This window comes from Asterias rubens, chromosome 5 (assembly GCF_902459465.1).
Source record: "Asterias rubens chromosome 5, eAstRub1.3, whole genome shotgun sequence".
Classification (NCBI taxonomy): Eukaryota; Metazoa; Echinodermata; class Asteroidea; order Forcipulatida; family Asteriidae; genus Asterias; species Asterias rubens.
Genome location: NC_047066.1, coordinates 167969 through 182228, shown reverse-complemented (window position 1 = coordinate 182228; position 14260 = coordinate 167969). Strand labels below are relative to the sequence as shown.

The 14260-nt window shown below is 38.2% G+C and overlaps 2 protein-coding genes across 3 annotated transcripts in view; both read left to right on the top strand.

The window, feature by feature from the left end:
* Window positions 1-2923: 2923 nt before the first annotated feature.
* On the top strand, window positions 2924-6365 carry LOC117289946. Its single transcript, XM_033771153.1, has 4 exons — window positions 2924-3178; window positions 3510-3636; window positions 4243-4464; window positions 5297-6365. The coding sequence occupies exons 1-4, from the start codon at window positions 3061-3063 to the stop codon at window positions 5550-5552; spliced, it is 723 nt and encodes a 240-aa protein (XP_033627044.1). The 5' UTR covers window positions 2924-3060; the 3' UTR covers window positions 5553-6365.
* A 1715-nt stretch (window positions 6366-8080) lies between these two features.
* Window positions 8081-14260, top strand: part of LOC117290389 (homeobox protein cut-like 2) — a 40412-nt gene continuing 34232 nt past the window's right edge. For both annotated transcript variants that reach the window (XM_033771765.1, XM_033771764.1), the window contains exon 1: window positions 8081-8233. In XM_033771765.1, coding sequence (XP_033627656.1) covers window positions 8168-8233 — 66 coding nt within the window. In that variant the 5' untranslated portion in view covers window positions 8081-8167. The remainder of the gene's footprint in view (window positions 8234-14260) is intronic.

Here is a 14260-nt window from a genome sequence, read left to right as displayed (position 1 = left end):
CAAAGTCGCCCCCTGACAATGTCGCCCCAGCCAATGTCGCCCCCTAGCAAAGTCGCCCCCAGATGCTGTTCGGAAAATAATTAAGGCTACAATAATTAGGGTAAAAAAATATAGTTAAAACATTTTCAGAAATAAAAATTCCGTATGAAGTAATGTGCTTGTGGAAGGTCTAACCCTAACCCTAACCCTAACCCTAACCCTAACCCTAAGACTAACCCTAACCCTAACCCTAACCCTAACCCTAACCCTTTGCTGGGGGCAACTTTGCTAGGGGGCGACATTGGCTGGGGGCGACATTGTCAGGGGCGACTTTGCTAGTGGGGGGGCGACATTGTTTGGGGGCGACATTGTCAGGGGGCGACTTTGTAACAACTTGGGGCGAGCCGGTTAGGGGGCGACTTTGCAGGGGCGACTTTGTTGGTGGCGAGCTTGCTAGGTGGCGAGATGACCAGCCCCATAGAAGTATGAGACTCTCGCGTTTATAAACAAGGAGCATACACCCCCCCTCCTTTTATTGATGTCAGTGGAAATGTGAGATAATCATTACCAGATTGTAAAATGACTGACCATCAACCGCCCAACCCCTCTTTGGTGATGTAATCGGAAACTCCTTGTGTAATAGGCCTACATGCATTTTGAAAGAATCTGATACTGTGTCTTGTTTTGAAAATTTAAGAATAATGGCCAAATCCAATGCAGTGCCCATCGTCATCATTATGCCTCTAAATTATATTATTGCACCACAGAGCACTATAATTCCCGGGCCCCCTAAGTGGACCCGGGGTGTGGCGGTTTCAACTTTCCGCCGTGTTCAGTTTTCCGAATGACCAAAATACGGTAGCATTACGTCATGCGATGCCTGCGCACAGCAAGCGAAAGTAGTCCATTTTTAGTGCCGTATTGAGTCATCCGTTACCCTCCGGTAGCTGTCATGGCGGCGTCCACGAGTCGAGTACAATTAGCGGCAAACGCGTGGATCGTATGAGGTTTTTTTTATGCAAGCAGAGTGTGACCTGCCGAATTTTTATCTTTTTTTGTGCATTCATGCCTGGAGCTTTCCTTCTCTTCTTTTAAGTCTGTGTTTTTTGTCATTGTTTACAATAATGTATGTAAACACGCCAATTTAAGTCTTTTTAACTTCTGTCGTGTATTTTGTGCTATTTTTAATAAACCTTAATGAATTGAATTGAATTGAAAAGTTGTACCCATGAATACATGTAAAGATGGGGCAAGAGATTATGTGACTACACAGAAAAGAATCGTAAAATAAACAATTTGGGGTCACTGCTGAGAGAACTACAGTACTCTACTCGCCAGGGTACTCGCGGCGGTATCTGACAGGTCACCCGGAAAACTGAACACGCCGGAAAGCTAAAACCGTTCGAACAACATGTTGATATGTCCGACTACGTCTTCCGGAAAACTGAACATGGCGGATAACTGAAACCGCCACACCGGTGTCATGACAAAAACTGTCCGCTGGCAATAAGTGTCCGCTCATTAGCATTTTGCGTTTGATTGGTCAAGCGTCTATGACGTCACATTGTTTACGGAAGCTTGCTAAATAGTGTCCGCGGTTAGCGTGCATCATCGTTGCGTGCTTTGCTTGCTTCTTTTTTAACCTTTTAGTTTTACATTTTTGTAACGCTTTCCTGCTTGTATTTGATTATAAATATTCGTGTTATTTATCATTTTTTTAACACTTTCACAATTCTTACTTTTTAACCTGCACTTTTTAATTACTCAAGTAAAATACAAAAAAATACTTTTGAGCTATTTAGTAACTTGACTTGTGTTTACTTAAACGTTTTCTTGGTTGTATTTTATTATAAATAATTCGTAATATTTAGGACAATCACTGTTTAAACCTGCACTGTTTTACCATAGTAAAATACTAATCTTGACATACTTTGGATATTTCCTGTTTTTAAATTGTACTTAGATAAATATCTTTATATTTCTTAATTCGTTTTTCTGTAATTTTAAAACAGTATATATTTGTTCATTTTTTTCATATAATTTTACACGCAATTCAGCATCTGGCTGCTGCCAAGTTTGATTGTTTTTTAATAAACCAATACTAATAATAATAAATTGGCTTGTATTTAATGAACGCTTTCTTGATTGTATTGAATTATATAACTATAACTATTTGTTGGCCGGACACTATTTGTTGGCCGGACACTATTTGTTGGCCGGACACTATTTGTTGGCCGGACACTATTTGTTGGCCGGACACTATTTGTTGGCCGGACACTATTTGTTGGCCGGACACTATTTGTTGGCCGGACACTATTTGTCACGTAATACGTGACAAATAGTGTCTGGGGTCTACTGCGCATGCTCAGCGGACACTTATTGCCAGCGGAGAGTTTTTGTCATGACACCGGACCGTCCACACATCACAAACAGTAAAGGCTTAACTCTCCTCTCCGCATGCTCCTTCAATTATTGTGATAGGCTCCTCTAAAAATTTGGTCTGGATCCGCCCTTCTGAAGTGCCACCCTTGCTTAGTTACGCCGCTGGCGATGGAACAAAACTTCTTTATGTTATCTACACGCAGCTACCTATTTTACCCATAAAGACTGAAAATGTGTAATCTATAGAAAAATGGTCCCCCGTATAAGAGTTCAACGATGGTTAGGCCACGCCACTAAAATACAACCAACTATAGTGCGCGTCGACTCCACCCACCACCAATAAGGCCTTACAGACCACTAAATACAGATGGGGAACTACTCTAATTGTAGCCCCAAATTTTACACCCACACATGGGTATACACGTACGTGCACCAACGTGCATAAACTAGCTCACGGAGCATTGAACCATGATTGAACACAATGTCATACAGCTTTATGGGTAACCGAAGCATAATTTTTTACTTTACAATAAATTTGAGACAGAATATGCATTTCAGACAATAAACATTGTTGCCTACGCGGAATGGGTGCACTGTGGTTGAAAGCCGTCGGATCAGTTTAATTCCGAGACGCAGATGTTGGACTACATAATTTTACCGGTCGTATCGCCAGATTTTTAATTGATAGTTAACTTGATAATGATGATTTATATAAGACGTTATTTCAATCCATTTATTATTGCAGTTGCTGCTGAGTACTTAGTTCACGTAAGCTGTCAGACGGATCACACAGCATCACCACCAACGGAAGCAACAGGTAACGATTCTACCAACAAACTATGCACAACAATGACAGTTTAAAGTATTAGTGTGGTAGTGGTGACTGACTGGCGGTTCTGACATTGGTATGTGGCCGCTAATTAAAACGTTTAAGGATGTTATCAACAAATTGATACAGTCGATCTAGCCTATAACATTATAGTCGGAAACAATACCCCATCCTCAGTACTACTCAATTTATGGCTTTCATTCTTTAATTTTTGCATTGTAATCTCTAACCGAAAGCGAGAACATTATTTTTGATCTGCCACGTCACGATGATAACTTGATCTATAAGTTTTGTTCTTTTTCTTTCTTTCTTTTCATAGGCCTACCCCAATCGTTGTTACTGACGCTTATCGGTGTAGTTAGCTTACTATTGGGACTCGTTTGTCTGGGCATAATTGGCCTCATTTGTTTTTATTTCCGAAGGGTCAGTAAAGAAAAAAACTATCCGTAAGTATTTCGTTTGCGTCTAATTCAAATCGTTCATACTAGGGCATATCAATGTCACAGCATTTCATCAACATTTGCTTTCTCTTGCAAGGCGTCAACTTCCTATTTTTTTGATTTATTATAATCAGTACTGATAATAATAATAATAATATGAATACTTATGATGCACCGGTATCCAACAATACAGGGAAACTGATTGGTATGGGTAAAATTGTAATTAAATGTATAAAGTTGATCCTCTCCTGTTGCTCACGACGTATAGTATCGTAGGTGTTGATTGAACTTGGCACGAGTGCAAGTTACGGTGTTATCAGGTTGAATGGCTCCAGACTGTTTCCTTGAACAAAGACTAAAAATCGGTAGACAGCCAAAATAGGGATAGATATCCCAGTCACATTAGAGCCCCGACACGTTAATCCGGAGGTCGCAGGCTCAAACTCGGCCGTCATCATGTTTTTTGTCCAACCAAAAATATTACTTGCATCAGCATTCTGCAGCAATAGCCAGAACGTCACAATGCATTAGATATAACCCACCTAAAGCATATGGAAACTAAAACAAACGAGTTTATCGGTTGACGTTTTTATCCACTTTCCCAAAATAAAGCTTGCCTCAAGACCGAAGTAAAAGTACTACCGAAGAGCAAGAGTTGTCAACTCGAGTCTTTTATATCAAACCACCAGTAATCGGCAGTAGTATGTATGATGTATCTACAGTGGTAGAGATAGTCAAATCCAAGGGTGACACAACAGACATGGCGGTAGCACCAGAAAGATCATTCGCAACGCTGGTAGATAGGCCAGTTATAGTGCATCCAGAAAAACAAAGGTATCAATTCCATTCGACAAACGCACATCATCAACTCAATGGGCCATATTTTTGACCGCGTGAGGGCGCACTCAATCACTTCCGGGGGTATATTCATTCATACCCAAAACAGTTATTAAAGATTGGAACACATTACCACCACAGACATCTAATCCATCACGGACAATAAGACTTTTAAAGGAGCCGTTATAATCCACCTCTAAAACAAATTGAAACTACGGCGCAACACTAGTGACAGAACGCCTATTAATCTGTGCAGGGCGAATCGCGTATACCCCCGGAAGTGATAAAAGTACTATTTATAGCGCCCTCGCGCGGTCAAAAATAAGGCGCATTACCACAATAATTTTGAGTGCACTTTATGTTAGTTTTCCAGTATACAAAATAAACTATTGACAGAGATCTCATCTGCAAACTAACAATCCATATTATAACAATCTGAAAATAGACAGAACAATAAATTAAACAACAATAAACAACAGTCATCGAAAATAAATTACTCCTAATAAACTGTTAGGAATCGACACATCTATTATTGTTGTTATTGTGTATGAAAAAGCCACAAGCGCCTTACAGGCAGCTCAGGGCTGTATACTCCCAAGGGAGCTAAGAAACATTACAGGGATGTTATTGGCCCCATGACCAGGGCACTAATGTAAAGAGCATTGATACGGTTATTGTGAAATGCGCTATATAAGAATTTGTTATTATTATTATTATTATTATTATTAGGTTATACTCATTCATAAAATCCGGAGCTGTTTATCGTTCAACATTGAATGTTCTGTTTATATTTCGCTTTTGATGTGTTTCTTTTTAACAACCGAAATAGGATTGATGATGACGTCACACTGGATACCACTGATGAAGAAACTAAAGTGCCGTACATGGCAAACTACCAGCGAAGATTCACTGACGTCACATGTGATGATGACGCTACATCGGCGATGTATGAATCAACAAGTAAAGATCGGGTCTTCGGTTCTCCAGTTGATACACATAATCCGGATCCGGACGGTGATCCGGTTTTTGGATCACCAGTTGATATACATAATCCTGATCCAGATGGTAGACAAAGTATTTCTTAGGCTTTACCTTCTTGTCAAGTCTTGGTTAACTTATAATATCGCTCATTTTCTGAAAGGCAAACCATTGGTGTAAAATGCATTAAACAACTTTAACCGATTGGTTTATCATCAATAGTTTGTGAATTGTTTTCTGGTGAAATCCGTGAGTGGACAAAGACAAAAATAAACTTGACCTGGATTTATGCACCGGCAACGTATGTTAGTAACGAACTGACACGTAATCTGGAGGTCGCAGGTTCCAATTCCCATCGAGCCAAACTTTCTTTGTTATGTTAACACAATCGGCTTCCTTGTTAACAAAACACCAAGAAGGCCTATATCTAAAAAGGAAGCCGACTGATGGGTAAATTATCATAAAATTCTTGGTAAAAAAAAAAGAGAGATCAGAGTCATCCAAAGAGTATGGACACAGCTCTTTTGAAGCCCGTAAACAAAGTGTTTGTTCTCACATACTGTAGTGTTAGTTGACAACGCTGATGGTAAAACTTTACTCAACGTCTCTCTGCCAACACCCCTTTTTGTGGGCTAATATTTCACTTCGGTTTGGTAACTTCTCTTGTTATTAATATACCCCAACCAAAATGAGTTCAGAGAGGTAATTGCTGGTTCAAAGTTTTACCCGTCTCCGTTGTATAATTCCACATATTATAGAACTAAGATCTAAAAATAGAATGTGGTGGTTGCATTAAATACAAACTAAAAAAATAGACGAGTAGGCCTAAAACCGGTGCTTGTGTAATAATTATATTAATATGATGTTTTAATTTCCTGTTTTTTTCTCACTGTATTAAAACAAAAAAATTGTATATTTTATATTGGCTGTGTATTTGTTGAAAATATTTAAACAATTACAAATAATAGTTAAATGAGTAATGCACATTTTGTCCAGTGCTTTCTTACATAAGTATGGGTTTGTTTATTAAAAGAACCAATTTAACACTTAGACAACATCGGACAGAAAGGCGCAGGCCCCTGGTTGCCACATCGATTGTATCATGGAGGAAGATGATTGTATGTTCACACCATAAACAGCTGGGCCTACAATTTGTAATAAAAAAACCCGATATCAACGATAACAAATTAAACGCCTGACTAACATTTAAACAACGTTTTTTCAAAACACCATTGCACTTTAAAGAGGGGGGTGTTTAAACAAGGTGGGTCATTCTGAGCAACATTGTACACTATACCCCACGCCTAAAGTGGCAACCCCCCCCCCCCCCCTAATGAACGTATTCCCAAGAAACTCAGACAAATTTGTTCAGATTCCACCGTCAAGTTATTAGAAAATGGGGGGTGGGGGAGGGGGGGAACAATTGTTTGTAGTTCAACTTGTTTATAGAGTACCATTCCATCTCAAGTCACACGTCACATTTAATAGGCTTTGTGGTGGCGCCCTTCCATAGAGCGGAATCGCCACTAATCTATTTATTGAAGGGCTGTACGATGATGGTCCAGCCGCAGTTTTGTTTCATATATTGAGTTCTGTAAAAAACACCACTATTCCCAAATCACACGACTGAGTCGTTCGTGATTTTGAAGCTGACTTGCAAGTTGCAATAAATTTCTTTGCAAAACGGATAAGTTTTAGCCCCTGGTGGTTTTGGGATGTGTGTTTTGGGGATGCCGATCTTCACCACGGATACAATCTAAACAACTGTCCCATAGGCTCAAACCGTGTTCCTCGGTTGTCAGGTATCGCCTGGAAATAAACATGAAATTAAAATGAATAATTTAATAAATAATGAATCCTCCCAAAGTACCAATAAAGATGATAATGATCCGAAATAAACTAACTCGCAAAAATAATTAGGTTATTGGATTTTAGTAATGCTATCTGAATAGCTGCCTCGTGCTCTTACCAAAACTACAAATTTTTGTTAAAGACGAAAATTTTCTTCGAATAAGAAGGAATTGTTTTGAAAATGTTATGATAACTAGTGTTTTGTTCCCTTGAAAAAGTGATGGAAATAACACACATTGGAAGCATACAAAGATTAGGCCTACATACAAAACAATTACAAACATATCTCGAACTCTCCAATTTAATCTAACGTTTACGAATAGTTCCTTTTATGGGACCGCGGTGTTTCACATCAAAGTAATAATAATATTATGGTATGGTGCATGCTGAAGCAGTAACTTGCTTGCTTGTGGTAGGACTATTGCTATTATATTGGGTGTTTCTGCACAGCGATCAATCACCGACGACCCAGCAAGTTGCCATAGCCAATAGCAAGTGTTCCATACTAATTATGATAATTAATAATCCAATCACTCGATTGAAATAGAAACTTAAAACATCCACATTGGGTTTGAACAAAATAATTTGAAATGCTCAAAAAGTTTCTAAAAATGCCAAGTCAAAGTACAACATTCGTAAAAAGATAAAAAGGAGAATTTTGGTTTGATATGCAGAGTTTGATCAATTATTTGCTACCCCTCTGATGAAATAATGGTACACGCCAAGTACTGCAGACACTGCATAAGCACTGTGCTCGCTGCACGCTATAGGGTAGGCGCTGTATGCAGCTACATCGAATCTCGTCTGTGCACAAAATAATTCGAGAGTGTGTGTGTGAGAGTTTGATTTCTTTGTCCAGTGATCGATCAACATGGCCGCGGCGAATGTATCGTCGATGTTTCAGTACTGGAAAAACTTCGATTTGCCGCTTTTACAGGTAAGTTTACAGCTCAGGAATGACCGCATGTTATCTCAGAGTCCATCAGGGGCGCTTTCGTTCCAAATTTGGGTGTTTTTGTGGAGTTTTGGGGGGTTTTCCGGAGCGGGTAAATTGACAAGTATCAGAAATAGATCGAACTGCCATTTTCTGGTTCAATATAGAATACATACATAGTGCTGTTTGTTGTACGCGGACTGTGTGTGCGTGTTTGTATCGTGTATTGCTGTATTGTACGAGTGCAAAGCCTTGCTCTCTATGAATGCTATGGTCAAAGCAAGCGGCCATGTCAACAAACCAAACTCGGGCATTTGTCGGTGTCCTGTGTTGTATATGGCGATTGTTATGTGACTGTACGCCAGAAAGTGAGAGTAATTTTACACCGAGTACGGTCACCCAGTCATCTGGACGGCCGACATTGAATGATCACAGCTGTTGAAAGTTAGTTACATTCCTATTTTTAGTGTTGTTAAATAACAAAAATGAAGTATGAGTATGTGGGGAACAGCTACATAACAATAAACATAGCCAATTGAATTAAAGCCAACACTGCACTTCCAGTCATAATTATTGCCAGTGCTAGACTAGTTTGTTTTTAAGCACCTGGTTTTGTAAGCATGGTAAGAAAGGGTTGTGTGGTTGTTGTATAATATTAACTTGTTGTTCACATTTTTGTAGAGCTACCATGTACTGTACTAGCCCACCTTGTTGAGCTGTAATGGCTTAACAGCTCAACAAGGTGGGCTAGTACTGTACATTAACTAGATAAACAAATGAAATTAATGGTGGTGGACTACAGTACATAAGCCTTTTTGAGGTATGGCTGACACAATGCTACAACACTAGGTTTGGGTAAATTTGTGGTATTGACCACTAGAAATAGAACGTGTGTTATTCTGTGAAGTGCGCATTTTAGGCAATGCGGCGTTTACACGTAAACCTAATGACCACAAACATGGTGAGCGTGGCATCAGTCTCTGCGTGTGACGCGCGCGTATCACTTCCGCCATACCTCAAAAAGGCTTTACACAATAACCAACAACTAACTGTCGACATTGTATCAATTACACAAACAAGAAAACATTGAGAATTGTATTGTCATTGGCCATGCATTGGCATAGTTTGGAGAGCTGCGTGAAAAGAGAAAAACACAAAAATTAAAAAAAGGTTTTATTTTAATATAGATTAGAACTTCATATTTTTGCCAAGGATCGTCAATTGATACTAATGATCATAGTTCATCATATTCACCAGTTCGAGAATGGGACAAATTCAATTGAAAAAAATTGTCATTTTGTAGTCTCTTCCAATTTTATTTGCTTGTCATACAATGATAGCATTACAGACGAATCTTACACTCACTTCAAATGGTGTGAGAGATTGGAAAGGATGAGTGACCTGTTAAACTTGAGGTCATGCTGAGTGCTACATGCAATGAGCTTTGAAATTAAATCTCAGTCTGCAGTACAGTATGCCTTCATAAATGAACTACAGGAAAAGTCAGGTTCCAGCATGGTAAACAGAACTTTGATGCATCATTTGAAGTCAGGCTCCAGCATGGTAAACAGAACTTTGATGCATCATTTGAAGGTTTTTGAATCAATTAAGAGCTACATTTAAGACGTCTTGAATTTACGAAAAACTGTTAGCGATTGTTTGTTGTGTTTGGCCTCATTTACTATTTTTTAATAATTAGGCACTTTCTGCCACTCTGCTTACCCAACATTTATGAGGATTCCAATTGTCTTGCACATGATGTAAGAATGACAGATATTGCGACTGTCACCCTTGGACAATGGGACTACATGGTGAAGTCCAGCCTACAATATGCTAGTTAGATGATTTATCATGTAGGGAAGTACATACACAGTACAATGTATGTCAACTTTCAAGTAACAGTCAATTCGTACTGTCCCATGTAGCAATGTCTTTTATTCACCCTAAACAATACTTTAGTGTATGGTTGCCGAAAGGAACAAAGAAGGCATTATTGGTAACTTTTGTAACAGGCAGCTAAGCTTAAATTCAAACCAGTCATACCATAATGTAATAAAACAGATCAGTAACTAAACTGGAAAACTACTTGGAAAACTACCGGTACATTGTTGTCATCACATTACATTGTTGATAACAATCACACAAGAAAGAAACTAGAAATATTACAGTCTAACAATCAGGAAAAATTTTGAGCCATAAGAAATAATGAAACATGGATGTTTCATTATTTCTTATGTGCTTCAACTGACTGTAAAATGATCAAAAAGTCCTAATGGTCAAATTTATAAACAAAGTTTCAATTAATTTTTATAAAAAGAATTATATTTGAAGAGTGTTTTTCAAACGTTCCATTCTTATTTGTAGGTTGCATCATTGGACTTCACAGTATGCAAATGTTTGGGAATGTTATTTTGAGATAAAATACTACCTTTTTTCTTCAATGATTGTCTTTTTTTATGTGTACAGTATTCATGTATAGAATAGAATAGAATTTTTATTGCAGTTTTATTTGCAAACTTAGTATACAAATGGTTGGATAAAATAAACTTTAAATACAAACTACAAATTGCTTTAAAATTTTAATTTTGTAAGTGTACAGTTTACTTTCCAAGATGAACACTGCCTTAACTTGATCTACACAGTACCCATTCAGAGTTTTCCATACTGCTGTACTTTATAATAAATATAATTCTCCTGAAAAGGTCAAGGAAAGCACAAACTTGTCGGCCTGGGGTCATTGGACTGGAAGTATTGGAGTAGAGCCCCTTGGAGTTTACTACAGATACACATAGTGACAATAGCTGATCGCTGGTCCCTAGACAGCTTCATAACACATAATGTACTGTTGAAACCTCACTCAGTGGCCATGGTCTTTCATGAATAGTAAAGCCTTTGATCCATTGAGAAAGACAAACTTTGCTTTGGCAAATCTCCAAATCATTAGTATACATTGTTTATTTGCAGGCCTGACCAATCTACTTCAAAGTTATTTTATACAGTCATTTGAATTAATTTCATGGGTGTCATTTTGATCAAAATGTACAGTTTCTATAGCACAAGATTACTCGTAGTGTGGATCTACGAAGTGAGTGTGGGGTGTGTTGGGAGTCTCAAAGCAGGACATGCGACGACGGCAGTTACGTTTAATCCGCAATCTCGGCATGTCGTGATCATGGCTAAGTTTTGTTTGACTTTGGTAACCAGTATGTGTTTTATAATTGAATCCATTGACTGGTAAAATAGTCCACTTAAGTCAATAGCACGCAAGATCGTTTTGTAGTGCTGGGTAGAAAGTGGTGTGATACGGCCAATTTCTATGCACCATTACAAGGTTCATGGGCATACACTGTACAAATGTACAGGCTGTTCACTGTCAAATAAGTCATGCAAAAATATATTTTGAAGAAACCTTAATGAAATGCATCTTGCTGGCAATGTTGGGATGTCCCTACAAAATAGCAAGCACACCTTTTCTAAAACATATTGACTGTGGGGTAATATCCTTATAACACAACCTAGGTGTATCATTGATATTTTGCACTTTGTAGAGGGGGGTTAGTATACACAATGAATGTTTATGAGTGCAATGGTGCGAATATGTTCATGAGTTGAAAGATGGAATGTTCTATTCAACGAGGCGGAGCCGAGTTGAATGGAACATTCCAGCTTTCAACGAATGAACATTTTTGCACCATTGCACGAATGAAAAACATTCATTATTTTCTTTTATATAACATCCAAGTAGATCCAAGTAGTCATTTTGATTGAAAGATACAACTTTTAAAACAAACAAAGCGTAGGCCGACAATTTTTAATTGTAGAAGCCGAATGCTAGTAATGTTACTAATATGCCTTGCAGTAACACTGCTGCGTTACCAAAGACACGCGCACGCAGTGATGTTTTTACTCAGCTTTTTCGTTCCATCCGAAAAGTACCATTGCACGCTGGCAGCGTGCAATGGTACTTTTCGGATGGAACGAAAAAGCACGGTGAGTGACTCAGCGTGTATTGGTACTTTTATTTGCTATCACGTGACGGACAATCCTCCAATCAAATGGCAAGGATCTGCTTGGGTGTTATATAATACTGATTAACATTGAGTTTGATGCATGACAGGTTTACCCGTGTTCACTGAACAAAGTCAAATTCTAAGCACTGTAATGATGAATAGAATACAATGTACAGTCACCTCCCCTCAGTGCCAGTAGATGGACTCTTCTTGCAAATGCTATGTTTAGTCGTGATTTTGTGAAAGCAATACTGTACACTTAATCGAGTAAAATAAATAATTGGGTAATTTAATCCTTAAAGACCACTGCCTGGTGACAGCACTGATTCTCCAGAGAATTGTTTCTATGTGAAATAATTGTCTACGGTGTTTAGGAAGTCCACTTGAAATGAGACCTGATAAGTTACATAATTGTTTTGAAACAGAAATAGAAATAATGAGTGCACTGGACGCAAGCTCTGGTGAGTCTGATCAGTAGAGTGTGGGTTCGATTTCCGGTCTGGACACGTGTGTCTTGGCTGCTTTGTCCTTTGGATGGGGCGGGGCGTTTTGGGCCAATTTTTGGTTGTTGTAAGGCACTTTTTGCTGAGAGTGAGAGAATGGGGTTTGACCAATTTAGTCTGAAAATAAATAATAATGATAAGTGCTTTGAGAGACCTGTAGATAAGAAACTAGTTTTTATTGTTATTTAATTAAAAGGTTGCTGATAATGTATGAAAATGGCCCATTTTGATCAAGGCCCAAAGAACTATTAATACAGAGAGGCCATTCAGGCAAAACAAATTGCGAGTTGTAAGGATCAATGGGTTTGAACAAACTAATGAAATAAATCTTGGTAGCTACTTGGTGTGTTCTTTATCACCAGATTGTCTTCAATGAAACGTTTTGAATCTGATTAGTTTGGGATTTAAAATTTGTTTTCATTACAATGTCTGGAGATGATACGATGTACATACATCTCAATCATTCTAATTTAAAATAGTGCATTATCGAGTTGGGTATTGACGAGAAGGCATTGTGCCCAGCCTACTGCTATTGATAACTGTGTTTGCGCCGTACCTACACAAGGAAATCTAGTTATTAAGTCTCGTAGAATGATTGATTAGCTGCCTGCTTTTTAATATGAGTGAGAGGGGAAATGAATTAGAAGCAACCTTATTTTAATAAGCTGACTGGAATCAGATTAGTGAGTTCTTTTCTCTTGATGTGATATGTTGTGGCAGACACAGTCATTGTTTGGTATCTGTGCAAACCATGAATATCTTGATGTAGTTAGCTTGATCAGTAGAGTTCGACCATGGCCTTGCATACAGCTTTATGATACAGTATTGGTTTATACTACTCGGAAGTGCTGATTTTCACAATATTTCAACTTAGTCAGCATAACTTTGGTCAAGATTTGATCAATCTCTCATTAAGTAGTTAGGATTAACCTTTTCATTGAACAGGTAATGCTATGTGAGGTTTGAAGATGGAAAATCAGTTGACTTTTTAAGACAGAATTGAATAATGGTTCAATGTGTGATTCTTGTAATAGATGATTATGGTTCTTGCTCCTCAGGATTTTACAAACAATTTGTGGATGTTTGGCCAAAGCATGCCGACTTGAAATGTAAGGTCTTCGCAATGTTTTCTACTTGGTATTTATCTTGGTTTCAAAAGCACATGAAACCTGGAGCATTTTACATGTAAACAATTTACACAATTTGTTTTTTTCTCTTGATTGTTTTTTGAAAAGGAAACTATAGAATAAAATCCTTTTAAAATCATGTATTTTGTGTCGGTCGATATTTGGACCTAATTATTGGCACGCAATTTGCGTGTTCATCCTTATACACGTACATGTTCGCTTGGTTGTGCATGGGAAGAACCACTGGTGATGGGCTGAATAGCTGCTTAGGTTATTGGGAACACAAACCTCTAAATTACAAAGTGTGTGCCAAGTAAATAAGTTAAGGAAATCAATCCTTCTCAACGTAAATAAATTGATGTTCATGTTTCACATCTCCAGCCAGGACAA